The sequence below is a fragment of the Balaenoptera borealis genome (genome assembly GCF_965194805.1).
Source record: "Balaenoptera borealis genome assembly, chromosome: 12".
In the NCBI taxonomy this organism is placed as follows: domain Eukaryota; kingdom Metazoa; phylum Chordata; class Mammalia; order Artiodactyla; family Balaenopteridae; genus Balaenoptera; species Balaenoptera borealis.
In genome coordinates this window covers 71,002,943-71,030,921 of record NC_138869.1, presented here as the reverse complement: position 1 = coordinate 71,030,921, position 27,979 = coordinate 71,002,943, and the positions used below count along the sequence as shown (strand labels likewise).

The window sequence follows — 27,979 nt, the reverse complement described above, 5'->3', positions numbered from 1 at the left end:
CAAATAAACATTAGCTGCTATCACTGTCGCCTTTAGAAAGGAAAGCCTGACAATTTCTGGACTTCATTCTAAGGAACTTAAGGTGCTAAATACTTTCAAGGACTGACAGCTCTAATCAAGGCAAAACCAAACACTGGTCTTGAGAATAATCATATAAACACAAATGTAACTCATAAATGCGTGCTTCAGATATTAGGTATTAAAGTAAGTTTATGACCTTCCCTGTTTCAAAGAATAAATCCCACTATCAGTCCATCTGAGTAGCTGAGGTAAAACTTCTTTAAAGGTATGCATGTATAGTTATGTATGTACATATATACACACACATACAAGGTTAGAAATAGTTCTAGCTGCTAGGGCAACGTCACCTTTTTAAAATTTATATATATATATAAATTATATCTATAATATTAACACATATAATACAATATTATATTAGTTTCAGGTATATAACAGTTATTCAAATTTTTATAGATTATATTCCATTTAGAGTTATTTATAAAATATTGGCTATATTTCCTGTGCTGTATAACCTATCCTTGTAGCTTATTTATTTTATACATAGTAGTTCGTACCTCTTAATAACTTCACATTCTTAGTCATTGTATGCAGAGCAAGCAGGAGAGGCCCACTTTGAAAAGCAGCTGAGAATCTTTCTGATTTGAAAAGAAAGCTCTAGGAATTGAATTATCGACATGCCTGTTATCCCTTCCTACTTGAGCATGTAGATAAAAGAATGAATGGAAAACAGAGTTAAGAGACCTGTCTCATGCAGAGAACAATCTTCCCTATAATAAGATAAATAAAAAGACTACCTGAATAAAGCTGTGTTGCCAACCTGATTCCCAAAAAGATTAAGGGCACCTTAGAAAGAAGTGCCCCAATCATCTCTGATGATAAAACCAGAGTTAGATTAAGTAGTTAAGCATTGGTAAAAAAGGCACCTAACCCTATCTAAGTGTTCATAATTTATTTATATTATTTGCATATTTTCTTTTAAATATAGTACTTACTAGCATTAGACATTTTATAGGTTTGTTTGTTTTTTCTTTTTAAATGAAGACTCTTCTTTCGGTCATTAAAAAAATGGATGAACAGGAAAGGATGTTAATGGCCTTCAGTTAATACACCTCCAGCTGAAAATCATTAGATGGTAGCATACCCTGACTGTAGGCATAGAATCCTAGGAAAACACCAACTTCCTCTTGAGCACTAAATTCATAAAACTCAAATATAAAAGTAACATCATTTTCTAAGTACAAGCCTGTAAATTATATTCTCAGTTCACAGGATTGGGTGACGTTTTATCCCAAATGTCAACATTCTGTAATAGCACATAGGCAGTCTGCCTTAGTAGCCCTCAAGGCACATGCAAGCATTCAGTGACATTGAAAACTGTGTTGGTTATACAGTGGCAATAAAATGAGAATGTGGCCCTCTGAATTAGATATCCTTGCACAGTCTATTTGTTCTCACCTCATGGCTTGGCATCCTGTTAATGAGATAAGCAGGGGGAGTCCCCGTCAGACGCATAATCTGCTGAAGCTGGTTAATATCTTAGATGCCTAGTCAAGGGCGTTGTTAAGCATACAGTGCGAAAAATAACTTTCAACTCAAGTTTTAAAAAAAGGCCAAAAAGCCACCCCCAAACAAACAAATAGCCTACTTCCACCCATCCCACCCACCCCAGGCCAGAGCCCAAGGCTGCATATGAAATCATGCTTCTGTGAATGGCATGAGAGTTAGTAGGCACGTAGCCAGTGACCGGCCATGTGGAGAAGAAAAACTTTCTTTTGGTTTTAGCATCATCTTTAACATTAAATATTTAGGCTCCCTGGAAAGAGACTGCCCCTTGGATCCAGGATGCCAGCCAGAGAACTGTTTTCAAGTACTGATGGCCAAAACGTGTTTGCTTGTGGGGTAAATGGAGAGGATTCAGAAAATTTTGACTCAACTTTGGATATAATAAAATGTCCAACATATCCATTTAAGGTAGAGGTTAAATTTTTGTGGCACAGGTTTAGGTGATTCTCTAAAATACCACCCCTCCTAAGGTAAGACCAAGGTGGTATGTGGGTTGATAAGCAGTACCAAGTTTCAAAGACAGTAGTTAGTGATACATTTAAAATACATGCCACAAACACACAATGGTAAGTGACAGGGAGATGGGGGGAGAGTTAGAAGCTAATGGCAGAGACAAAACAGAAGTCACAAGCTGCTGACAGTATTACAGCATGCCACAATGATTTCTCCCACAAGTCTCTTTAACAGGTGAACAGACTCACTTTTGCTTAACAAACATCCTGGAGGAAGTTGGCAAAACACTCTGCAAGTATCTGACAAAGGCAGAACTATGAGGCCTTCCAAATGTATGCGCACGTAGGTAAGTTGTACTCTAAACTTCTCTCATTTAGCTGTCCCATCAATTTTAACACAAACACTACAAGAATTGTTAGTTTATCATGTGTTGCTTATTAAAGTAGAGTGATGGGATTTTTAAAATCCTCAACACAATAAAAGCCTTTTCATATTCCCCTTGCTGTTATCTATTAATTCTCTCCTTCTGTTGTAGCATCATTTTCAGTAAGTACCCGAATCAAGTAATTTCACTTATTCGTGGCTTCCCTCAATGATTTTTCCACTTTAGCTCATCCTCTGAACTCAGATTCCCTAGTGGTCAGATTACTACAAACACATGTTCAAGGCTGGCTATTAGGAAAGAGCTGGGGCCATGAGCTCCAACCTGCCGTTCATGCTCCCTGGCCCAAAGACGGAAGCCAGCAAATTCCAAAGGTGGTATGAAGTTCTTTTAACATTCTCAATAAAGTTTAGATTTACCTCTAAATAAATTACATAACAAACTACTTTGCATGCCAAGAGAAAGAACAAAAGGGGGTCAATAAGTAAACCAGCAATAGGAATACCAGCTGGGTTTTAAATGTTAAAATCCTGTCACCTTTCTCTTCTTTCTTGTGAACAATAACTTGGCCTGCACATTTTCTGTTTTGTTTTTTTTTTTGTCTCCTTTAGTCAAATAGGTTATTATATCCCCTTTTTGTCGGGAAGTTAGGAAGAAAATATTTCCAGAGAAAAATGTGAGAGTGAGTCAGTGAAAGGGCTTTTGCTTTCTTAATATGATTTTTTTTTTTGTCCTTTCACTGATTACTATAGGTATTGGGTCACCAACAAAAAAAATTCTCTCTCCTTACATCCATCGTGACCCATTTATCCCCTTTCTCATGGCACATGCTAACTTGTTCTCAGTCAGCCCATCTATTACTGCACTCTCTTACTCAGAATGTCCTATTATTTATTGACTGAATTCCATCAATCAGTAAATAATGGCATCACTTCTTCACTACTTTTCAGGAGTAACGAAAATAGCTACTGGCTTTCTCTGTTTACTACATTCCTCCACTAATGAATTTTTCTTTTCACTTTGAAAAGCTTTAAACCATTTTACTCACCTGGCTTTGTTATTTATGTATCATGTCTTCCACAAATCATGTGCTTCTAAGATAAACTAGTACTTGAGCAGTATCACTAACATCAAATTAATCTTGTCTACCCTTTTCAATGTTTAAATTACTTTTATGCACTAGCCATAACTATGCAGGAGAAAAAAACACCATTTTCTTATTTCTGTACTCAATATAATATTACTTAAGTTCTGTATTCTGATACTCAATTTTATTATGCCCAACTCTACACTAGAGCTGTTGAAATGTACGATGTGCCCTATATCACATAAGATAAAGACATTTCATTATTAGGTCAGACACTTAGTGTTGTTTCTTTCTTTAAAAAAAAAAAGATGGATTAATGACAGGTAAACATGATCATTTTACCCACACTTTTTCTTTTAGAAATTCTTGTGAGTAACAGCACACACCTATAGGGCAGATGGCTGAGGGTGGGCTAGAAGACTGAGAAAGAGCTGCTAGTGGCCACCCCCAGAGAGGGAATGCATTTGCTATCTCAGTCTCATAAGCACTATTCATTAATAAACCAAGTTCCTCCCCAATCCCACTCCCTTGCCCCATGTCCTCTCTATTAGCCAATCTTTCTAAGCAAATGCATTTAAGACAAAAAAGCATCATCCCATATCTTCTTTGATTCACTCCAATCCAGCTTTCTGCATTTCACAGAGCAAAAGAAAACACTCCTTCAGGCTGACACTGTGGTTGATAACTCTGACAATGACTTTCAAAACAGTGTGCAATCGTGAGATTAAAGTTTAGAACACATTATCAGAACATCTGGGATGTAGGCTCAGCTCTGCCAAGTGACTCAGTGCATGACTTGGGCAAGTCACAGTCTTTCTGTGCTTTTGCTTCCTCATCTTAAATGAAACAAATTAAAAGCCTGCCTCTGGCTACCTAGCAGTCTTTCCAATTGGGCAAAGGGACCCCTTCAGTCAGAAACGCTGGGAGGAGAATACAGAAAGGCACAACTGGAACTTGGCTCCACAGCTCTTTTTCCCATTTATCCAAGTGCCTGGCAGCAGACAGAAGGGAAAGGGGAGAAAGACTGGGCTTTCATGATTTCCCTCACGCCTTTGGCCCAAGAAAATGACCAACAGCAGGAAATGAGAGCCAAAGTAAGCCAGAGTCACATTCCCATGGCTTCTCTCTAAATGCCTGCTAAGAAGCAGGAAGGCATTAGCTCCAAAGCTTTTTCTCAGGTTACTCAAACTTATAATTACAAAGGCAGGCTGTGGGAGAAGGATTTACAATCCTACTCCTGTGGATCTGAGGTGTGAGGAGTGGGGCTGTTACCTCTGATGGTCTGGAGACTGGGTAGAGAGGGACCCCTGTGGGGAATAGACACCTTACACAAGATGTGTGAGGTGTCTATTCTAAAATAATAAAAAGAAAGTAACTTCTGGAAAAGGGCAAGAGAGTGCAGACAACGCACATTTCATTATTTTAGTGATAAAGCTAGACTAATACATGGTGAGGCTCATGCTCTGAGGATAAACACTAACCAAAAAGTGAAAGGAGCCCTTGAGCGTATGTGAAACTCTGAGAAAGATGAAGTCAGGGCTGGAGAATGGAGACAACAAATTTTCCATTAATCTCTTGGAATGGATTAGAATCTCAAATCTCATTTACTGGCATACTACTGCCCAATACAAGCTCCTATGCTCTACTATTACATACCCAGATAGAGAGAAAACAAAACACGCTCATGCATGTGAGCAGGCAGGTACACACACACACACACACACACACACACACACACACACACACACACACACACACACCCTTCATCTCGGAAGTCGGCACACAAAGGGCATATGTGCTTACAAACATACCCGGGTCAAAGTACAGACTGACAGAAGGGAAGTGGCAGAGGCTCCCAACAGGGCAGATTATTACAATCAAAGCATCAACTCACAGACTCTGAGGAGATTTTCTTCAAAAGCTCAGCCCCTGGGGTTCCAACGAGTCTTAAAATGAGCTTCAACTGATCAATATCTAATGGTGGACTATAAAGGAAAATGTTGGGACAAAATAAAAATGAAAAACAAACAACAAACAAAACGAAACAAACAAAACACCCCAATAACAAAAATTAAAAACCCCAAACCAAGCCAGAATGGTGAGTTCATCTAGGTCACGCCTTCTGCGGGGCGGCCACTTCAAGTAGGGCAGGCTCCTCCTGTACAGAGACTCAAAATGCGACCACACACATATCCAACTTATATTCATTTTGTGCTTCTGTCAACATCCCCTATCAGTAAAGTGAAGCGACTATAGCTGGGTACTTAGATGCCAAAGACAGCATGTGAAAGCACAAAAGCATCACTCAGTCCATATGCTCAGCTCACACCTACCTCCTTACCTTCCACCAAAGCACCAGCAGCCAGTCAAGCGAAGAGCACTGGTCAGCAGAAGGCCACAGAGAAGAAAGAAGCAGAGAGCATAGGAGCTAGGGATGTACAAGCCTACCTGTGAATATTCCCCTAAGGCTTGATCTAAGGAGTCTGTAATACGACAGGGGCCTGGGAAGCTCCCGGGGCCTAACCACTTGAGATGTCCTCCAGAAAACCTCTCTGTCCACACTGACTATGCTAAGCAGAGAACTGTGAGCGATAGTCGCCAGCAGAGGGCCCCACCACCTCACTGCATCTGCACAGCCTTCTGGAGCACCATAACAACATAGAACATATGAGGCTTCAACTTTATAAATGTATTAACAAACCTCACGCATCCCCAGAGCTCTAAATAATAGGCTACAATGCCCAGATCTTTACTGTGGCAGCCAACTCTTCTATGCATATTCACTATGTATGTACATGTACTGACCAGAAGACAGAAACTTTCCATATGTTCTTACTGCTTTTAGCCTTGCCTAAAAAGCTAAAAGGAGAGAAAAAAATTATTATAAAATAGCTTTCAATATTCTCTATGAAAATTTGAATAGCTTATCCATGTCTATATTGACATTCAGAGGGAAAAGGAGGAGAGGATGACTATCTTCTGATTCCTGTCAAAAAAAAACCTGGCAGATTTCTTGCATGATTAGATCCTTCTCATCTTCAGGTGTCAGCTTGAACTTCACCTCCTCAGAGAGGCTTCCCCCAACGCTCTATGGAAGAAGCACTGCCCTCCCCGTTATTCTCCATCTCAGCACAGTGCTTGATAACGTCACAGTGCTCGTCACAATCTATAATTGCTTCCTTTGCTTATTGTCTGTCACCTCTACTGATCTATGAGGAGAGGGGCTGCTCTGCCTGTTCACCACTTATCCCCAGTGCTTAGCCTAACATCTGCTACGTGGTGGGCCCTCAAAATATTTAAGAAGGTACAGCAGGATGGAGAGGAGAGAAAATGCAAGAAACTATTTCTGTTTATGCTTATACATATGAAGGCAGTACAGTGTAACTTAAAAATAATGGCCTCTGCAAGCCATAGTTGCCTGAGTTACAGGAATTGGTTACGCAATAATATCCTGCCCTATTCTCTTTTTTTCTCCAGATATAAAATTGGCTTAAACACAACAAAATTCTAGACAGGAGTCAGCAAACCCCATCTGCTGCCTGTTTTGAAAATAAAGTTGTATTGGAACACAGCCATGCTCATTATTTATGTATTGTCTATGGCTGCTTTCAACTTACACAGCAGAATTGAGTGGTTACAACAGAAACCGTATGGTTCCCAAAGCCTAAAATATTTACTATGTGGCCCTTTAAGAAAAGGTTTGCAGAACCCCATTGTAGACGCAAACAATTTATGTTCTATACAAAATAAATTAAAAGCAAGTCCACTCACAGAAGTTACTTCTGAATTAAGAATAAGAGAGAATAACACTGTAAATCAACTATACTCCAATATAAAATAAAAATTTAAAAATTTAAAAAAGAATAGAAAATTTTGCCTCTGCAAATGGCAATAATCAATGTGTTCTGGAGGCTAAAATTTCAATACTGATTTCTTAATTCAAAGTGTTGTCAAGAAAACAATTTTAAAGCATACATTAATGGGGACGGAGCAGGCAGTGGGGACAGATACCATCTTGCTCTAAAATAATCAAATTAACTGTATTACAACAGAATTTAGTATAGGATCCTCTTTGCTCATTTGAAATGATTCAGTTTACGAAAATTTAGTTCCCTCACATTCTTAAGGAACAAATTTAACGGGGTAGCTATCACACAAGATAAAGTATATCACATATGAGAAAAAAAACTGGACTACTTAAATTCTCAAACAGGTAGTTTTACAAAAAATGCATCAAAACTAATCTCTAGAAATAATACTAGTGAGATTGGCACTCTTATATAAAAGACTTCTGACTACTGAAAATGAGAATCAAGTTTTATACTCCCTCTGAGGAAGACTCTGGGCAGTTTCTCAAGTGTCTTAAACTTCACCCCAACATACCTGAAAAGTATGCCACTTCCACTGGTCACAGTGGTTATGACAACAATGACTTGGGGGACCCCATGTTGTTCTCCTGCCTCAGCCAGTATGAAACAACCTCAGGCCTAAAGAATAAAACCCCAATTCCTCAGCCTCAAATTCACGGCCTTCCCTGATTTGGCATCAAGACTCTTTTCTGACTCTCCCTCAAACTATTATTCCTTAATGCACTCAATGCTTCAACTCACACCAAATATTCCAGGCACTTTTAAGCTTCCAACTTCTTATTTCTCCAAGTCATAAACAGGAATACCCTCCATCCTCCCCTCCTACAAAACCTTTTCTTTCCCTATTTACTCTTCAAAGTCCTGCTCAAACAAGAACTCTGCCATGAAGTCTTCCTGGATATCCTGAGTTTGAATTAATTTCTGCTTCTTCTCAGTAACTTATTTATACCTCTATTATAGTATTCTTATCACTCCGCCTTGTTTTATAAGCAGAGAGCAGATATTTGTTCAAGTGACTCCTATAACTCACTTTCTGCTGAGTATGATCATTCTGGTTTGGAGGACAGGTACCATCTTACCTCCAGCACTTTCCACTGAGTAGCTCAATAAATATTAACTTGAAAAGACTTCCTGTAATATGCTTTCCAACTCAGCTCCACCCCTCTGTCTTGCCCTGAGAAATCTAGAATGACCATACTCTAATGGAAAGTCTATATACAAAAAAGAAGTCAAGAAAAGTTGCTTCATTTCATATGCAAACGCCCCATCTGAAGTGTTTACACCATAAAGAGTATACAAATACAGTGCGATGAGTGTGTAAGGGGTATGGACAAAGAACTGGTACAGCATGACAGCCAATACTTAGGAGATTAGTAAACACACAAAGCAAAATAAAAATCTACTTAGTAGCTAAAAGCACTTGCATGAAGGAAGTCAAAGCATGCAAACCTCATAGGAAATCACCATAGGTTCTCCAAGAGCTGGCAAATCCATTGATATACAGGTCAGTCTTCCAATAATACCAGCTACTGTAAGGCCACTACAATTTGTCCAGGCAGTTAAGGCCAGAAGGAGCTTCAAGTAGCTATATAAGCAGAGCAAAGCAAAATTTACCACATTATGACAATTATTTCCACAGCAAGCCATCCTTCTTAACAGGTTTAACCCATTTTCCCCTAGATAGCAGATATTTTTACTGTTAGTCAAAAATGTGTTTTAATTGTAATAATCACAATGTCAAAATTTAAATCATAAATCTCCTGATTTTTCCTAAAACAACTTAGGCTTGAGGTTACTCTTTAGACTAGGTCCTCTGTAGCAAAAGTAAAAGGTGGCCAGAATGAAAAGGCAAGGAAAAAAACTTAAGGGTAATGGGGTATTTAGAGGGAAAGTAAAAGAGGGATATTCGATTCACTTCTAAGTGTTCTAGGCAACTCCTAGGAAACCTCTGCAAGCTGGAGAGTTGAAGATGAATAAGAGGACCATTTGCAGAACCTACATGCGACTACTGCTGCTTATGAGCTGCAGTTTTCAAACAACAAAAAAAAATCCATATGAGGCAAAGCTGGAACAAAGACCTGTGGAAATTCCCTGGTGACAGACAGGTGGACTAGAATGGGACTTAGCTTACTTCCTTCTCTTCTTGGTCATCAAAATAGGCATTTTCACTGTCATACAAGGAAAAATTTTTAAGGTACTTTAGATTTGTGGACAAGCCTGACAGTTCTAGCCTTTTCAAATGGGGAAATATATTCTCAAGTTAGAGAAGAAAAGGCAAATAACCTACTAAAATATTTTTCTTCTTCAACATTTATTAGGACACTTGCTTTTAGTGTCTGAAGTACAACTGTTTTTTTAAAATGAGAGACTGGTTGAAACCAATGTCTGAAAGAAAGGGGTAGATGTGACAAGAAGGGGTATACCAGAAGTTTTAACTCTACTGGCAATGTTTTATCTCATAATCTGGGTCATATAAACATAGGTGTTCATTTATTTTTCCTTGTCTTTTTGTATGTCTGAAGTAGTTCATAAAATGTTTGAAAAAAATCAAGAGAAGAAATAAATAAAGCAGAATTAAGGAGCCAGTAAACACTAATAAAATTCATATAAAGTAGGGCAGCAAGCTGATGGCAGGAGCCTCATTATCTTCTAGTTAATGTCGAAGTTAATGATAATGTCTAGTTAATGTCTAGTTACCATTTCTATTAAAATGAAAGAAGGAAAGAAAAGTTTCACATGAACGAAATTCATTTGATTACCTAGAAAAGGAAAACAATAGTAAGCCAAGGCTGAGATGTCTGGAAGAAAACAGTATTTGACGTGCAACAGGGCTAGGAAACTCATCGTCTCTCTTCCTTAGGCTGCAGACTGTCAAGCATTAGTAGTAATATTTTCTAATTGGCTTACTCTTTTCAGAACCAATGGTTTTTGAAATAAGTTAGCACCATACCTGAAGACACATTCTGTGTCCCCACTCTCTTCTAATATACAGTTCTCTCAGGTGTGTCCACTTGATATATATATACCCAGTCAACTAGACTTATGAGGAAGGGCTCCATTCTTAAAAAAAAAAAAAAAAAAGTACTATTTTTGAGCTAGTTGGAAGGGTTTTGCAAAGTCACAAATGAGAATAATTTCTAACCTAAAAACATAATTAGCTTTAAGACAAAAATTAGTATATCTTATATCTTTAGGGGAACTCCAGGGATTATTAACAACTAGTAACAAAAGATTCTCTCAAGAAGACTAATCGCAAAAAAAAATGAGAAAAAGGTACAATTGGAAGATGATTTGTCAAGATCTAAAACTGCATAGTCCAATACAATACCAATAATCACATGTGATTAAATTTAAATGTAATCTAAAGAAAATTTAATAAAATTTAAAATTCAGATAAATACACTCATAAAACTATGAGTTTTATGAAACTATAAAACTATTCAGAAGAGAACTCCTTGCCATGATAAAGAGTATTTATGAAAAATGCAGAGCTAAATTATACTCAAGGCTGAAAGATAAGAACAAGAGAAAGCTGCCCACTTTCACCACTGCTAATCAACATTATACTGGAAGTTCTAGTCAGAGCAATTAGAAATGAGAAAAAAATAAAAGCATCTAAATTGGAAAGAAGTAAAACTATCTCTGTTTGCAGATGACATGATCCTACATATAGAAAATACCAAAGAATCCACAAGAAAGCTACTAGAGCTCTCAGCTTTCAGCTGTGCAAAGTTGCAGGCTACAAGATCAACAAACAAAAATCAGTTATGTTTCTACACACCAACAATGAACAAACCAAAAAGGAAATTGAGAAAGTAATTCTATTTAAACTAGCATCTTAAAGATGCTAGGAAAATACCTAAGAATAAGTTTAACCAAGAAGGTGAAAAACTTGTCCACTGAAAATTATAAAACATTGCTGAAAGAAATGAAAGGAGACCTAAATAAGTGGAATGACATCTCATATTCATGAATAGGAAGACTTAATATTGTTAAGATGTCAATATTACCCAAAGTGATCTAAAAATACAACATAATCGCGAGCAAAACTTCAACAGCCTTCTTTGCAGAAATGGAAAAGCCAATCCTCAATTTCATATGGAATTATAAGGGAGCCCAAAGAGAAAAAAAAAAATCTTGAAAATGAGAGCAAAGTTGGAGGACTTAACACTTCTTGATTTCAAAACTTACTATAAAGCTAGAGTAATCAAAACAGTGTGGTACTGCTATAAGGATAGACATATAGACCAATGGAATAGAACTGATCTTTGACAGAAGTGCCAAACCCATTCAGTGGGAGAGGATAGCCTCTTCAATCAATGGTACTAGGACAACTGAATTTCCACATGCAAAAGTATAAAGTTGTACCTCAACCTCACATCATATACAAAAATTAACTCAAAATGGATCAAAGACCTAAGTATAAGAGATACACCCATAAAACTCTTAGTAGAAAATACAGTAAATCTTCATAATCTTGAATTTGGTAATACATTCTTAGAAATGACACTAAAAGCATGAACAACAAAAGAAAAATAATAGATAAATTGGAACTTCATCAAAATTAAAACTTTTGTAAATCAAAGGACATTATCAAAAAAGTGAATAGACAGCCCACAGATGGGAGAAAATATCTGCAAATCATATATCTGGTGAAGGCTCAATATCCAAAATATATAAAGAACTCCTAAAACTCAACAACAAAAAGACAATCCAATTAAAAGATGGGTAAAGGTCTCAAACAGATATTTCTACAAAGAAGACATACAAACGGCCAGTAAACACAGGGGGATACTCAACATTATTAGTCATTAACGAAATGCAAATCAAAACCACAAAAAGATACCACTTCATACCCACTAGGATGGCTATAATTTAAAAAAGAAGAAGGATGGGAGGAAGGGAGGAAGGAAGGACAGAAGGGAGGGAGGGAAGGAGAAAGGAAGGAAGAAATGTTGGTGAAGATGTGGAGAAATTGCTCATACATCACTGGTGGGCATGTAAAATGGTGAAACTGCTTGGGAAACAATGACTGCTCCTCAAAAAGTTAAATACAGAATTACCATATGACTCAACAATTCCACTCCTAGATATATATCCAACAGAAGTGAAAGCAAGGACTCAAAGAGATACTTGTATGTCAGTGTTCACTGAAGCACTATTCACAATAGCCAAAAGGTGTAAACAACCCAAGTGTCTATGAACAGATGAATGGATAAATAAAATATGGTATAGCTATACAATGGAATAGTATTCAGCCATAAAAAGGAATGAAGTTATGATCCATGCTACAACATGGATGAGCCTTGAAAACATGCTAAGTGAAATAATTCAGACAAAAAAGGACAAATATTGTGTGGTTCCACTTAATATTAAATATTTAGAATAAGCAAATTTATAGAAACAGAAAGTAGAAGAGAGATAACCAAAGGCTGTGGGAGGGAAGAATGGGGAGTTTTTGTTTAATGGGTACAATTTCTGTTGGGGTGATGAAAATGTTTTGGACGTAGTGGTGGTGGGTGCACAATTTTATGAATATAATTAGTGCCACTGGACTGTATACTTTAAAAGTGTTAAAATGGTAAATTTCATGTTATGTTTATTTTACCACAATAAAAAAAAGTTAAAATGGCAAATTTTATGTTTATATACTTAACCACAAAAATATTTTTAATTCAGTTTCTAAGTTTCATTGGCCACATTTTAAGTGCTCAATATCCACATGTGGCTGGTAGCTACCAACAACCATATTGGACAGTACATACATAAACCATTTGTAAGCCTACAGAAAGTTCTATTAGATAGTTCTTATCTAGAAGCTAAAACCATCAGTTCCAAATGCAAGATAAATAATAATTGAGGAAAATAGGGAGAAAACTGTGCACTCAAATAAAGAGCATAGTCTAGAGGTTGCCTCAGCATTCAGCTGCATTTTAAAATCATAAATAAGCAGTAGCTGAATGCCCTTCTGGGTAACAGAAGAGTGTGTGGGGCCAGCACATTCTGCAAAGGTTTTAAGAAAATAAGTTTCAGAAATTAGGAGAACAGGCAACAAATAGAATATTGGAAGGAAACTAAGACCTGAGTCAGATCATAGGTTTGTATCTATCTTTTCTGGGTTCTTAGTTTCCTTATCTATAAAAACAGAGGATTCAACTAGATGTTTTCTAACATCTTTCTAGGTCCCCACGCGGATAATTCTAGATTCTTAATTTTTCTGATCTCATTGGTACCTTAAAAAAAAATGAGGAAAAACTGCTAAGTAACTTTTTCAAGGTCAGCCTGAAAGATTAAAACTAAAATCCAACCAGGGTAAACTCTAGTTGTACTCAATACTGGCTGCACACTAGAATTAACTGGGAATTTGAAAAAGTAATAGAAAACACTTTCCTCTCCCTTTGCCAGGCAACCAAAGCTATATCCACACAGATGGCAACTGACAAGAAGGGAGTTATGTATATTACAAATACAATCCTCTGAATTTGAATGTTCCGATCCAGGAGAACATCTGTCTGAAAAGGAGCCAAGTAGAAAAGAAACAGTGTATTACTAAAATAAGAATTTTGAAATGAATTCTCATACATTAAAAAGAGAATCTCCTAGTAAAAAGTTTAAATGCTAGGTTTTCTACCTAAAGTTCATAGAGGGAAAAGAAGTATGCATAAAAGGGAAGACTTCTGGGGCTTCCCTGGTGGTGCAGTGGTTAAGAATCCGCCTACCAGTGCAGGGGACACGGATTCGAGCCCTGGTCCAGGAAGATCCCACATGCTGCGGAGCAACTAAGCCTGTACGCCACAACTACTGAGCCTGCGCTCGAGCCTGCGAGCCACAACTACTGAAGCCCATACGCCTAGAGCCCGTGCTCCACAACGAGAAGCCACTTCAATGAGAAGCCCTCTCACTGCAACGAAGAGTAGCTCCCCCGCTCACCACAACTATAGAAAGCCCGCGCGCAGCAACAAAGACCCAATGCAGCCAAAAATAAATAAATAAATAAATAAATAAAATTTATTAAAAAAAAAAAAAAGAGAAGACTTCTTAGAGGCTGAAAGTTAGCATTTTAAAAGGGTCAAGCCATCAGTAGGCAGCTGTCCTATGAGATAGGACCATAGGACACACACAACTGCTTTGAAACCTTTCTACCAGTAGCCTGCCAAGGGGATCCGTCCTTTACTACCTGTTACAGAATTTAAATAAAACAAAAAACTAGCCTTTAAATGATTCACAAGTAGACAATAAAGTGGGAAGATGAAGGGAGAAACTGCTTCCCAAAGATCACTGATGAAGATGATGGCTAACATCTGCTGGCAGGCTCTGTTCTAAGTACGTTCCAGATTTCATCTCACTGAATTCTCACAACCACCTTATGAGGTATGTACTATTATCAGTATTTTATAGTTAAGGAAACCGAGAGACAGAGGTTAGACAACTTGCTCAAAGTCACAGAGCTGGGAGTAAATAAGAGCTAAGTAAGATCTCAACCCTGTAAGTCTGATTACAGAGCATGTGCTCTTAACCAGTATGCTCTACTCTCTGTCTCTCTCTACCACTTTGTGTGTCTATGTAGGTATGAGTGTCCACGACTGACTGTAGGTGGAGATACAGATACAAAGAAGAGGAAGAAGAGGGGGAACAGAGGACAGCATCAGAGCAGTGTGCTTGGGAGGACTCTAAGGTATGTACCTGAGGAAAAGGAAAATTACAAATTTTCCCTAATTCTCTTAGCTTGGACTATAATGCATATATCAAATTTCTAAGAAACAAGTATAAGGTAAATGAAGCAAAGGACAAAGGAGAAACACTCGGTATTAAAATTAGAATCTGGGGATGAGGAGGAATAAGGTGAGCTATATAAGGAGACTATATTCTGTATCAATCCAGTAATACTCAGAGGGAAATAAATGGCTGAGGCAAGAGGTTTTTCAGTTCATTAGGAAAGTACACTCTAGCAGAAGATAGAATATGTGGATTGATAACATGAACATCACAGTCACCATAGGAGTATTATCCCAACTGTAAGCCAGTGAACTGACAATCTGGTTTACAAACTCAATTGAGTTTGCTTAGGTGAGGTGCTAAAACAGCTTTTAGGTCTCTAACCATGATAGAACACAGGCAATTGCAGCATCTCTAAAAGCCCAACCAAACCCACGTAGGAGGGCTAGTCAAATGAGTTTTACAAAAATCTTCAAACCTAATTCTAGACAAATATTTCAAAATTCTTTCTTGCCTAAACATCTTCCCCAAGTGGAACGGATGGGAGTTACAACAAATCACATTTTGATGATATTATTACTAAACTGTGAAATGGGCATGCAGCAGACAAGAAAGGGGCTAAAATAAAGGGGCCATGATAAGCCATAAACTAGACAATAACTCTGGAAGTAAATTAAGGTTTGGCTACAATCTGGGATAAAAATAAAGTCATGCTGAGGGGGAAAAAAAGGCACACGACAGGGTGACCTTATCTCCTTGCATTTATTATTTGTTGTTAGACAACAAACAAAACGAGTCAGCAGGTGTATCATTACAAGGACCAAATACAGCCTTTTTAATATGTAAATCAAACATAAAAGTAAGATACCCCCGATTTATAAATGGTTATCTTGTGTTCATTGAGCGCTGGTGCAACGAAGACTAAACCAGTCATTGAGATCTAGAACTTCTCACCAACACACTCAGGTTGCAGAAGGGCTGTGGGAAGATTAATAAGGAACTTGCTGCAAAAAAGATGACATATGAAAGATTTAAAGGGCTTTCCAGATTATGAGGAATTTTTGCAACTCTCAAAATAAACGGAAGCCTCTTTCTTGGCAAGGCAAGATACTCAGCAAGAGGGCAGATCTCACAATGCATATCTGGACTATAAAAGCAAGTAACTGAAAGCCCTTCCTAGAGATAGGTAAAAATAATATACTACCATGGACACCAAAATACAGACAAGAAACAAGAACCCAAAACTTTTTAAAGGATACGGTCTGTACCAGGAAACAATGTTCTTCCAGTCAACAGCTCGGCCATTATGCATCCCACTGACCAAATATCAACTGGCAAAATTAAAGAGAAATAAAAGTAATACAATGTCACTCTTACCATACTTGGCTACAAATGGAACTATAGTTAAGGGGTGAAATACTCAAATTAATATTTAAGACATCCGAGGTTCAACAATCATACTCATTTTTATACAAATAAATAAGCTAAGACCTTCACCACATTAAAGGGCTTCATGGGTGGGCTAAGTCAAAACATAGTTATGGCAAGAGAAATAAGCTGTTCACAAAGGGGCAAAGGTTCCTTACTGGTAGAAATGATGGATTCTCCCAAGTAATATTGAGAGGTTAATATTATGAACCCAATGTCTTCAGGCAGAAGTACTCAGAGAATATGCTGAAAATATAAATAAGTAAAAAGCCAACTGCTAAATCACAAAGTTTGAAAAACCCCACTTTCTCTATCTGAGCAACTGAAATATTTTCTATTCGTGGACTTAAGATGATCACTGAGGGAAGAAAAAAAATGTTTCTTCCTACTCCTGCCATCTCCACTTCTGAGAACCCCAAATACACACAACATAGTATTAATAAGGCCCTAAATACAAGTGCAAGTAGTACCTGTCTGGTTGTAATGCATCCAGTTCAGCATGATCTCAGGAGCCCTGTACCACCGAGTGGCTACATAACCTGTCATTTCATCATCTGTATGTCGAGCCAGTCCGAAATCCAAGATCTAAGGGAGAGAAGAGAAATCAGGCACTGGAACAAACTCCTAAGGCTTGTAAAGCAGGAGGGAAAAAACTCCAGTGCCTTATAAAAAGCGAGAACAACATAGCACTTTCATAAACATATTTCCTGGTCCATGCTTAGAATGCATGGGGAACACAGCAAGAACTTAAAAAAAATGAAATTACAAAAAGCAAACCAAAAATGCCACTGCTAGGCATTTATCCAAGAGCAATGAAAATATATGTGCCACACAAAGGCTTGCACATGAATATTCATCGCAGCTTTACACAGCCCTGAAATGGAATTGAAGCACATGTCTATCAATAGGTGGATGGATAAGTAAATTGTGGTATAATCATAAAATGGATCTACTCAGCAACAAAAAGGAAAGAACTACTGATACACACAATACAGATGGATCTAATAATATTATACTAAGCAAAAGTCAGACACACATAGAAAAATACTGTATGATTCCACTTGTATGAAACTCCAGAAAAGATAAATCTACTCTATAGTGTCAGAAAGCAGATCAGTCGTTGTCTGAAGCCAGGGTTAGGGGTAGAGGTGTGGGGACTCGCTAGGAAGGGGGCACAAGGGAACTTTCTGGAGTGATGGACATGTTCTTTATTATAACTGTGTTGGTGGTTACACAGCTATATAAGTTTGTCAAATGTACACTTAAAGTGATGCATTTTATTGTAAATTACGTTTCCAAAAAATTGAGTAAAAAAAGAAATGAAACAAAAAATTCCAGAGTTGCTTGCTCTTTATAGATTATCTCTTATTTGAATTATTTTGAATAAGTGTGTTTCTGCCATTTTTTCTCTTAGAAACCCATAAAATCTAATAATTACTCTTCAAGAGGACTGCTTACTTGATATTCATACTATAATTCTCCTTTATTATAACTAATATATTAAATTTCAATTTAACTTTATTTTAGAATGAAAACAAGACACCTGATGCTACCTTCAATATCACTTAAACTAAAGCTTACTAAATCTCTGGTTTAAATTTCAAAGTCTAATGATATTCCTAAGGACAATAAGAATTTTCAGATAAAAAGTCATGGCTTTGGGGCTTCCCTGGTGGCGCAGTGGTTGAGAATCTGCCTGCCAATGCAGGGGACACGGGTTCGAGCCCTGGTCTGGGAAGATCCCACATGCTGAGGAGCAACTGGGCCCGTGAGCCACAACTACTGAGCCTGCGCATCTGGAGCCTGTGCTCCGCAACAAGAGAGGCCACGATAGTGAGAGGCCCGCGCACCGCGATGAAGAGTGGCCCCCGCTTGCCACAACTAGAGAAAGCCCTCACACGGAAACGAAGACCCAACACAGCCATAAATAAATAAATTAATTAATTAAAAAAAAAAAAAGTCATGGCTTTATAAACACATTCCCTATATAAATTTGCCTGGTTAGTTAAACATACAGTTACAAGGTGAAACAATTACCACTGTCACTTCATCCTACCTTCAGCTCACAGTCTTCATTCACAGCTAGATTACTAGGTTTTAGGTCCTAGGAAGCAAGTAAGAGAGAACAGGATCAACTTTATGACACATGGTAAATTCTCTCCCTAAAGGTAATGATGAAGAGCTAAACATAAAAGACTTCATCTAGGGCTTCCCTGGTGGCGCAGTGGTTAAGAATCCGCCTGTCAATACAGGGTACATGGGTTAGAGCCCTGGTCTGGGAAGATCCCACATGCCGCAGAGCAACTAAGCCCGTGCGCCACAACTGCTGAGCCTGCGCTCTAGAGCCGGCGAGCCACAACTACTGAACCCGCGTGCCACAACTACTGAAGCCCGCGCACCTAGAGCCTGTGATCCGCAATGAGAAGCCTGTGCACCACAATAAAGATAAGCCCCTGCTCACCACAACTAGAGAAAGCCCGCATGCAGCAATGAAGACCCAACGCAGCCAAAAATAAACAAATAAATTAAAAAAAAAAAAGACTTCATCTAGCTATAAACAATCTCCATTCTATAGCCACTATCTAGTCCTCATTAGCCTTAAATAGGTAAAAACTATACATCTTCTTTCTTTAGTTAAACCTAGAGCAAAGTTGCAATCAGTCAATATTTCACTGGCTAAAATAAGCTTAGATTAGGATCTGGCCAGTCTCCCCACCCACCAGCACCCCAATAATTTAATCAAAAGACAATACCTACCCTGTGAATTATGTCGGCTGAATGTATATACTGTGAAAAAGCAAAAAATCAGTTAAAGTTATGTCCAGCCTCCTACTGTCATATTATATGACATATTTGAAGTACATTTTTATGAGTCAATAAGAAATGCTAGTATTAACAGCAGGATTAGAAATCAGAACAAGTAATTATCAGTAGTCTGTACATTTATCATAACTATGATTTCCATACCATCAACTCTGTTCATAGAGCTGAAGTATGAGTGAAATAGAGCTTTCAACCTGTTTCCTGGTGGGTTCTCTGTAGCACAATAAGGACTCAAAGATGCTAAATACTAAAGGTGGTTTAATTTAAAAACTGCCCCTGCCACAAATAAATTAGCCTTCTTGAGGATGTTTTCAAAGTTTCAACATGACACTGACCAGATATTAGATTACACCAAGAAATTATTATTATTGTTTAGATGTAATACTGAAGAGTCTTTAACTCTCAGACATGCCTACAGAAGTATTGATGGGTGGAGTGATATGATGCCTAGACTTGCCTTAAAATAATCCAGGGTTTGGGGGAATACAAAAGAAACAAGATTAACCATATGTTGGTAATTGTGGTCGCTGAGTAAACACAGGGGTTCATTACACTATGATTGTACTTGTGATTTCTGTATTTGAAATTTTCCATAAGAAAAATTTTGTTTGTTTTCCCTTAAGCCCTAAATAGAAGGGAGAGAGGGAGAGAGAGAATTCATTCCTCAAAATTATTACTAATACTGTCTGTACCTTGAGACCTCGGAGAATCTGGTAGATAAGGAACTGAACGTGGTCATCCGTAAGCTTCTGACATTTCACAATGTTGTTCAGATCTGCCCCCATGAGATGGGTCACCAGGTACCTAGAAATTAATGGACAGTTACACAATAATCCAGAACCCTAAGAAAGCTCTGATCTTCATAAGACTGTTAGAAGTCCACTCAGTAAGTACCGCAGTGACAGCTAAAAGCTTAGTAGCTACTCACGCGCGGCTTGTTTTCAACATCACTATTCTAACTTTACTACCTGTCGTCTATTTTTCTAAAAATTTTTATACTAGTTCCTACTTGACATCTTTTCCTAGATTCTCTAAAGAAAAGAAAAAAAACAAAAATGGAGATTAGAATGATATATGTGTTAGTATCACTTTTCTTAAAAATGATATTATTGCATGAGAAATATATAGTATAACTAAATGCATGGCCGTATTTTTAAATCCACCATTACATTTTTCACCTCATTATATATCCTCCAAGTTGTAGGGGCTAAAATAGGAGTATCTTCAAATGAACTTATTTACAAAACAGAAGCAGACTCACAGACACAGAAAACAAATTTATGATTACCATAGCGGGGGAAGGATAAATTAGGAGTTTTGGATTAGTGATTCAGAAATATATGCATATAAATAAACAGAATACTGCTGTACAGTATTCTGCTGTACACCAGAAACTAACACAACATTGTAAATCAACTATACCTCAATAAAAAAATAAAATAGGAGTATCTTTAAATTTTCAAATTATACCTCTCCTTTTTCAGGAATAACTGGTAAAAGGATATTGTTCACTGACAATATTCCTGCATTTACTTTAAAGGAAGGAGGAACACAATTTATCTGCAAGCAAGATGAGGCATTCTAGAACTTCTCCCCACAGGTGTGGTGCTGGATATGTATCCTGTCCTTACATCGTAAGATTAGGGAATGATTACATTCAAGTCCAACAGGTTCACCACAGATATTCTAGATGCAATGCCTTACTCACTCATTACTGTATCACACTGCTGTGGGAACATAAAAACCACAATCAGTACTAAAGAAGTGGAGTTTTTAAAAATTCAGTTAGGTTTTATCTACTATGAGAATCATTACCCATTCCTGAGGCTGAATAATAATGTATATCAGTTGAGCTATAAAAAAATGCTGATTTCATTTCAATTTTTATTTTTGATAAATTTGGAAGAAAAGAAACCAGGTCAGTAAATTTAAATATACTATTAACGTCTTACATGACTATATATGTGTATAACCTCTCTTTACACACACACATACACACACCCCACCACATTTATTACTTTCTTTCCTCAAAGAAGAATTAAAATTTTTTTTTTCTGTTTCCTAATTTCCCTGTTGGGCTGCTATGGTCAGTTCCCAATTTGATGAAGAGCAATAGGACTTAGCATAGATGTAACCTTAAGTTAGATTTTTTTAGCACTTCATATTTTTAAAACTTGCATGTTTATATTGTCTTGAGGAAAGAGTGTACTCTAAGTGTCACTTAAAGACTATATTGGATTTTTGGAAATGTCTTCATAAAGGTTGCTCTGATTTAAGAGATGCTCCAAGCTCAACATAACATAATCAAAGGCATGCTTATTCTGTGCCAAGCACTATTTATTATGCCCGTGTCTCATACACTCTTCCCAACAACGCTGTAAGGTAAGTTCCATTAGTATTCCCATTTCGCTGAGGTGGAAACACAAGACAGAACAAGTATATATAACCTGCTCAAGGTTAAAAGAGTGGTAATGTCAGGGGCTGAATCCAAAACTGTTTGATCTCAGAGACTATGATCTTAAATCACAGCCCATACTGCCTCCAAATTCTTCCAGTTGACAGAGAATTTAAGTCAAGAGAATGATTTCTTTTAAGTTTTATAAATGTTGCAATATTTCATCCTAATCACAGTCCCTGTATTTTATTAACCCCAAATTGATACAAAATCCGACAAATACGAGAATGTTGTGAATAACTGGTTAATATTGTGAAATCAGAACTTCCCCCAGAAAATCTGGGATAATGGTTGCCATATCCATAATACCAATTATGACAATTTGCAAGGCTCAGGTTGAGAAAGAGGGAATCCAATTTCTGTTTTATAAGACTGTTTTGCAAATAATTACATTTTATGACATTGAATAGTAAGAGGATTATTCTTTCAACTTTCAAAAATATTTTTAAGGAGAAAAGGTAAAAAAAGGAAACACTGTTCTGCATGATTCTACCTAGAAATCTACCTTAATTTGTCTTGAAATAAAACCTAAAAATCTTAACTCTCTAATGTCTGTGCTAGTTCACAAAGGTGTTAAGCAGTATTACCAAAGCGAACATAGTAATTTCAAGTCTAAGTATTGTGTTTAAATGTTTACCAATAACTTAAGAAACCCTATACAGCCAGAAGGCCACTAACTGCACAGCCTGAGAGAGCGAGCATGCTTTTAGTTAGAATATTCCACCACTGGGCTTCCCTGGTGGCGCAGTGGTTAAGAATCCGCCTGCCAATCCAGGGGACATGGGTTTGAGCCCTGGTCTGGGAAGATCCCAAATGCCGTGGAGCAACTAAGTCCGTGCGCCACAACTACTGAGCCTGCGCTCTAGAGCCCGCGAGCCACAACTACTGAACCCACGTGCCACAACTACTGAAGCCCGCGCGCCTAGAGCCCATGCTCTGCAACAAGAGAAGCCACTACAATGAGAAGCCCATGCACTGCAATGAAGAGGAGCCCCCACTCGCCACAACTAGAGAAAGTCTGCACACAGCAATGAAGACCCAACGCAGCCAAAAATAAATAAATAAAATTAATTTATTTTAAAAAAAAAGGAATATTCTACCACTGTGTAATTCCCTTTAAGTCCCCTCCCCATCAGAGACCACATCCATTTTATCACTAAAATTTCCAGACACAGGGAGAGACTGTCAAGACATTATATAAGTACATAAGGTTAATCAGTCTATACAGTGATAACTATCAAACATTGCTGCTAGGCTCCAATCAAATCAGCTGAACCACATTATTCATGGCAGACATGTCTGGCAGGAACTAACCTAATCACTATATGTTGTTTCCACGAAGCCCAAAAGACCAATCCATGAAAACCAATTGTCAAATTCCAACTCATCACATATAGAAAGGTTTTTGAAATAAATTTTGCAACAGTGGACAAAAGCAAGTGTTGTGCAAAGTTCCTGAATGCTTATGGAAGACATATCAATTTCTAAAAGTAGTGAACAAGGAAGTGGGAGGAAAATGTCGAAAGGCACATTTTAAATAAGCCAGTCCCAAAAGGAGCATTAATAGATGCCACATAGGGGCTTCCCTCGTGGCGCAGTTGTTAAGAATCTGCCTGCCAATGCAGGGTACACGGGTTCGAGCCCTGATCCAGGAAGATCCCACATGCCGTGGAGCAACTAAGCCTGCATGCCACAACTACTGAGGTTGAGCTCTAGAGCCCGTGAGCCACAATTACTGAAGCCCATGCGCCTAAAGCCCGTGCTCTGCAAAAAGAGAAGCCACTGAAATGAGAAGCCTGCACACCACAATGATGAGTGGCCCCCGCTCACTGCAACTAGAGAAATCTGCGCAGCAACGAGGACCCAATGCAGCCAAAAATAGGTAAATTAAATAAATTTTAAAAAAACAGATGCCGCATAATTTCTATAGTATTAGTCTCTACAAAGCAATTACATTTAATTGCTTAATTAATTACATTTTAGTAAAGACATGCCTATTACTGTCAGTGTTCAGAACACCTCAAATAATTAAATCTGACCAACAGTTGGAAAGCTACCTAGTTCCCCCATCTTTAAAAAGGAATTAAATAAGTAGGACTTTATTAGGTAGAGGGCTGAAAATATGATTTCACAGCCTGAGGATACAAATCTTGTTTTCCACTTTTCTTGTGAGGATGGTTTCCTTTAAACTTAAACTATAAAGAGCATAAACCATCATTTCTCAAAGTAAAATGTACTGTACCAGAAAAAGGCAGAAGTCTACAATAAGTGGTTTTCAGTACTCAAGACAGCACCCCATTTAGAGCTTCATTTATTAAGCGCTTCTTGGATAACACCCAACTGTCAAGACTCCTATTCTACTGCCTTTTCTTTTTTTGAAGCATAATACAATCAGAAAGAACCTATGTAGAAAAAAATCTCTTCTATATCTATAGTTTGGCATCTCTACTACCGTCAGCCCTATTTGATAAAATAATAATCAAAAAGGGCAAAAAACATTTCCATATTAAAACAAAGTATTTAAAATAATCACAGGGATTGACAATTCGTAACCACATGCTTCTGAAATACACCCAATGATCCTTGGGATTCACTACAGTCTATTCTGAAAACAGCAGAGTGATTCTGTAAAAATGAAAAATAGACCATGTCACTCCTCTCAAAAGGCTTCCCATTTCACTTAAAGACAAAAATCCCTTCAGCAGCAGATAAAGTTGTACATAATCCAGTATCCTGTCCCCAATTATCTCTCTCATTTCTTCATCTACTTCTCTCCCCTGCTCTCAGTTAGCTCCACACTGGCCTCCTTACTCCAGCCACACAGGCCCCCTTACTGCAATTCCAATACAGCATGCAGTCTTCTGCCTCAGGACTTTTGCACTGGCTGTTCCTTCTGCCTGGAATGCTCTTCCTCCAGATATCCACAAGTCTACTTCTTCTACTTCTTCAAATTTTTGCTCAAAATTCACCTTTTCAATGGGGCCTATCCTTACCACCCCATTTAAAATTGCATCTCTCCCCCAACCCTCACACTTCCCTGCTCTATCTTTTCTTCTTGTCCATAGCATTACTGCCTGCTAACATGCTATCTAATTTCCTCTTTTATATGCTCATTGTTTATTGCTATCTATCTGTACAATGTTCAAGGAGGACAGGCTTCTTTTTTGTTCTCTGTAGTATCTAAAGTACCTAAAAACATTGTGTAGCAGATATCAGGCACTCAATTACCACTGAATTTAATTGAATGACCCAGGACAACTCATATAGTATTACTAGTAAGAACAGGCAAGGGCATATCTTATTGGAATACTCATGCCAAAGATCTTATCTGGTAAGCAGACCAGACTGTTCCAATGTAAGGGGTAAAAGCACCATTCAGCAGCCAGGTAGGCAGCTTAGCCAGCTTATTTCACAACAAACTATTCTCCTCATTTGAAGTAAAGATGACTGAAAGGTGCCCTCTACATTACCTGCATCAAATAAACCAGATTCAATATTCTACCATATGGTCTATATTCCAAGATAAAAACAAAAAAGTTAGTCAAAAGAGAATGCACTGGGCATGCTATCAGACAACTAGATTGCCAACCAGTCATAAACAAGAAAGCACAAGGTTATTCATTCATTCAGTCACTCCATCAACAAATATTTATTGTTGAACACTGGGAGTACAACAGTGGAAAAGAAAGATACAGAATTTAGATGAGAGGAAGGCATATACTCATAATAGAGCATAATTAGAGTTTTAAAAGTGAACATCAAGGTGCTGGAGAACACACAGGGGAAGGCACCAATCCAGACTTAGGAAGCAGTTAATTACGGGAAAATTTCTTGAGAGACTCAAACTCAAAACTACACCTTGAAGCTTCTTTACCTTTTTACAACAGCTAATCTGAGAAAAAGGGGGCATCTTACTGATCACGTCAGACAAAAACTGAATGGTATTTTCTTAAAGGATGTGTAATTTGTTTAGATTTCAAATGTGAGACAGTGACGACACCTACATGCTTTACCAACTCTCTATCCTCATTTTAGCAGACATCTCTGATACGGAAATAAATTGCAAATATAACTGTTAATACAGTTAACTCATTCATCTTTCTCCCAGACTGCTTCTCTTTCTGTATTACCTATCTTGAGCACTCAACCTATTTTCAAGGAAGAAGAGTATTTCTGTAAGTCCAAACAACTGGGCTGGGAATTTCTTTCAGTGATAGAGGAAAGCACTATTTCCAAGCAGATAATGCCTCTTAGCTAAATTAGGAAAACAACTCTCCTCTGCCACCAAAAAAAAAAAAAAAAAAAAAAAAATCAGAATTTACCAAAACACAATTTTTATCCAAGTACAAAAGAAAAATCAACGGTTATCTACTCCTTTAACAGTCTCCACTCCACACAAATCTCCTTTTGTGTATACTTTATACATTTCCTTCATTTCTTTGACTATCTGGAATATATTTCGACCTCTACACCCAATCCTTATTTATCTGTTTCTTCAGATACAGTTATTACCTTCTTTAGAGGCTTTCCTCCACTAAGCTTCTCTTATATTCTGAGATCACTTAATACCCTGTATGTTGCTTTGACACTGCAAATTTGACTTGGTCCTTTAAGTTGTTTTAGGTAAGCGTTTATGCTTCATCTCATTAATGAGATCACATGTAACTGAAGGCCTTTAGTTTTGACATCTTACATACAACCTATCACAGCATTTACCCAATAAGAAGGGTTAGCAAACTTTCAAACAGAGCTCTGGATCAAGAAAAATGTGACTAGAAATAGACTTACAGCCAAAAAGACCTAAGATGTGTACAATTTTATATATGGTATTATACAATTCAGTTAATCACTCTCAACTTCTGAGAATTTCTAACTACTAAAGACTCAACAAGGGGACTTCCCTGGTGGGGCAGTGGTTAAGAATCTGCCTGCCAATGCAGGAGACATGGGTTCAATCCCTGGTCCGGGAAGATCCCACATGCCATGGAGCAACTAAGCCCATGTGCCACAACTACTGAGCCTGCGCTCTAGAGCCTGAGAGCCACAACTACTGAGCCCACGTGCCACAACTAATGAAGCCCGCGAGCCTAGAGCCCATGCTCTGCAACAAGAGAAGGCACCACAATGAGAAGTCCACACACTGCAATGAAGAGCAGCTCCAGCTCTCTGCAACTAGAGAAAGCCCATGCACAGCAACGAAGACCCAATACAGCCAAATAAAGAAGACTCAACAAGGGAGAAAATAAACTCCCTGCTCTAATAGAGCTTACAAGCTACAAGGAGAAGACAGACAACAGTACATATATGATGATAAAATTTGCTAAGAAGAAGTAAGGAGTAGACCCTGACAGTGGGGGTAGTATTTCAGCTATGGTGGAGAGGGAAAAAAAAGCTTCTGATGAAATGACCTTTTGGTAGGGTCTTGAAGGAAATGAAGGAACCAGTCATGTGGATATGTGGGGGAGAGTGTTCCAGGCCAACATTAGAAACCAGTGCAAAGGTTCTACTGGGAATGTGGATGTCTGTATTCAACAAAGAATAAAGAGGCCAGAGTGGCTGGAATGGAGTGAGTGAGTGGGCAAAGTATTAGATGAGGTCAGAGAGTGAACAGGAATAAAAATCATGTAGGATCTTCCAGAACCTATCACACTGTATTTTGTTTGGTCATTTAAATTGTTCTTCTCTCCAATTAAAGAGTCTCAATCTATTATCAGGGATCATGTTTATCTAATTTGTTATATTCCCCAGAGACTAGTACTATGCTTAACATAGGATGGGTATTTAAATATTTATGAATGAAATCAGGTTAAAATATAAATCTAGAAACTTCCTTTACCTATTTGGTACATTCAGCAGCTTTTACACTGATAAAAAAGGCTACACTTAGTGGTTGAACAATCATTTTTAGTTAGTGGAAGGCTAAATAAACTAGGTGATTATCTGCCCATTGGCTTTCACTAAAACAATGGCTGCTGACTGACCCTGTTGTAGGTCTTCTGCTAAATCACGGTAGAATCTAAAACCCCACTTCCACATCCCTCTTCAAGAACCAAGCAGAGATAAGGAACTTGGGTATAAGAAACTGGGATGGGAAGTTATAAAATAAGGGGGAAAATGGCAATTCAGTTTTCCTGAAATTTGAGGAAGTTGTTTGCACTGAGTCCAAAAACTCTTCATTGTCT

The 27,979-nt window shown here is 37.8% G+C and overlaps 1 protein-coding gene across 5 annotated transcripts in view; it reads right to left on the bottom strand.

The window, feature by feature from the left end:
- The window catches only part of MAPK14 (mitogen-activated protein kinase 14), a 72,003-nt gene that overhangs the window by 9,792 nt on the left and 34,232 nt on the right, over nt 1–27,979 (bottom strand). For 3 of the 5 annotated variants that reach the window (XM_082346725.1, XM_082346727.1, XM_082346723.1), the window contains exons 4-9: nt 20,035–20,146; nt 19,277–19,306; nt 18,576–18,623; nt 16,990–17,104; nt 16,351–16,422; nt 5,401–5,480 (exon numbers count right to left, since the gene is read on the bottom strand). In XM_082346725.1, coding sequence (XP_082202851.1) covers nt 5,401–5,480; nt 16,351–16,422; nt 16,990–17,104; nt 18,576–18,623; nt 19,277–19,306; nt 20,035–20,146 — 457 coding nt within the window. Of the gene's footprint in view, nt 1–1,476; nt 1,557–5,400; nt 5,481–16,350; nt 16,423–16,989; nt 17,105–18,575; nt 18,624–19,276; nt 19,307–20,034; nt 20,147–27,979 lie in introns of all 5 variants that reach the window. The other 2 variants (XM_082346726.1, XM_082346724.1) reach the window with 1 other exon arrangement.